General features: G+C 51.1%; 1 protein-coding gene across 1 annotated transcript in view; it reads left to right on the top strand.

The window, feature by feature from the left end:
- The window catches only part of LOC106726861 (V-set and immunoglobulin domain-containing protein 10-like), a 10082-nt gene that overhangs the window by 5684 nt on the left and 2899 nt on the right, over positions 1-1499 (top strand). The window contains exon 5 of the mRNA XM_014543400.1: positions 918-926. Coding sequence (XP_014398886.1) covers positions 918-926 — 9 coding nt within the window. The remainder of the gene's footprint in view (positions 1-917; positions 927-1499) is intronic.

Genomic DNA, 1499 nt, shown 5'->3' with positions numbered 1-1499 from the left:
GGCCCGGGGCGACCTGGCTGGCAGGGCGTTCACCTGCCAGGGCACTCACCCTCTCAGGGTCCCCGGTCCCCACTGCCGGCTCCAGCTGGGTGAGTGGGGGCTAGGGACTGGGTGCTGGGACGGGTGGGAGGAGCAGCCCTTCGGAATGGGGCCGAGGGGCTGGGGGCAGCTGTGCTGGGGTGCAAAGTGAGTCCAGAGACTGGTCAACTCACCTCCCAGGGACTCAAGTATTTTTGATCCAAAAAATCAGGGGGTTTAGTCTATGTGTGTGTTGAACAATAAAAATATAATGTGAGCCATATATATACTTTTATTTATTTATTTTTGTTGTTAATCCTCACTTGAGGATATTTTTTTCCCACTGATTTTTAGAGGGAGTGGAAGGGAAGGAGGGAGGGGGAGAGAGAGAGAGAGAGAGAGAGAGAGAGAGAGAGAGAGAACCATTGATGTGAGAGAGACACATCAGTTGGTTGCCTCTTACACCTGCCCCAACTGGGGGAGGGGAGCAAACCTGCAACCCAGGTGTGTGCCCTTGACCAGGAATCAAACCTGCAACCCTTTGGTGCATGTGCCGACGCTCTAACCATTTAGCAACACCAGCCAGGGCCATATATAGAATTTTGAATTTTCTAGTAGCCACATTAAAAGAAGCAAAAAGAAATAGGTGGAACATTTTATTCAACTCAGTATATCCAATATAAGATTATTTCAATGTGTAATAGAAAATTACTAAGGAGGTATTTTACATTGTTTTTTTTGGACTGTCTTCAAAATCTGGTGTATGTATTTACAGCAGCAGTCACATGTGGCTGGGCAGCTCCCATCTAGCCAATGAGGGGCTCTGACTGTCTGCCTCATTTGCATCAATTTGCATGAGAGGTGCCTGATTGTATTCCTGACTTGAATTCATGTTTCAGGTGCCAGAGGTCTTTACCTCTCTCACTCCCTCTCACTCAGCTTCCTTTCTCTGTCTCCTGGCCCTGCCAGTCCCATTTATTGTCTAAAGAAGCTATACATTAGAGTAAAAAATGTGAGAAAAGCAAGCAGAGGAGCCGTTATCGATAATAATTCTCATAAAATGAGTTACATCGTAGTCCCCAAGGCTCGGTGACCAGCCTGCCTCAGGGGCTCTGAGAAATTCCTCAACCCGAATATTTCCCTCCCTTGTTACTCAGTCTCAGGACTGGGCTCCCTGACACCTGACCTCTGGGTCGTAGGAATCCTCCCCTAAAAACCAAGCACCTGCTAAGGGCCCGGCCTGGGCGGGGCGGGAGGTGGCAGCCCCTGGGGGGCCCCTGGGGGAAGGAGGCCCTGCGCCAGGTGTGGAGAGGGAGGAGGTGGATGCCCAGGTGAGGGAGGCAGGCGCAGAGCCTGGGGTTGGCAGGAGGAACACCGCTATCTATCATCACCTAACTTTGGAGCAGGTGGCGATAGGAACCTGCATAGAATTTCAGAGGAGACGGACCGGCCCAGGACAGCTTCACTGTCACCTCCACGCC

Source organism: Myotis brandtii, unplaced genomic scaffold (assembly GCF_000412655.1).
Source record: "Myotis brandtii unplaced genomic scaffold, ASM41265v1 scaffold325, whole genome shotgun sequence".
Taxonomy (NCBI): domain Eukaryota; kingdom Metazoa; phylum Chordata; class Mammalia; order Chiroptera; family Vespertilionidae; genus Myotis; species Myotis brandtii.
This window is presented reverse-complemented; position numbering and strand designations above follow the sequence as displayed.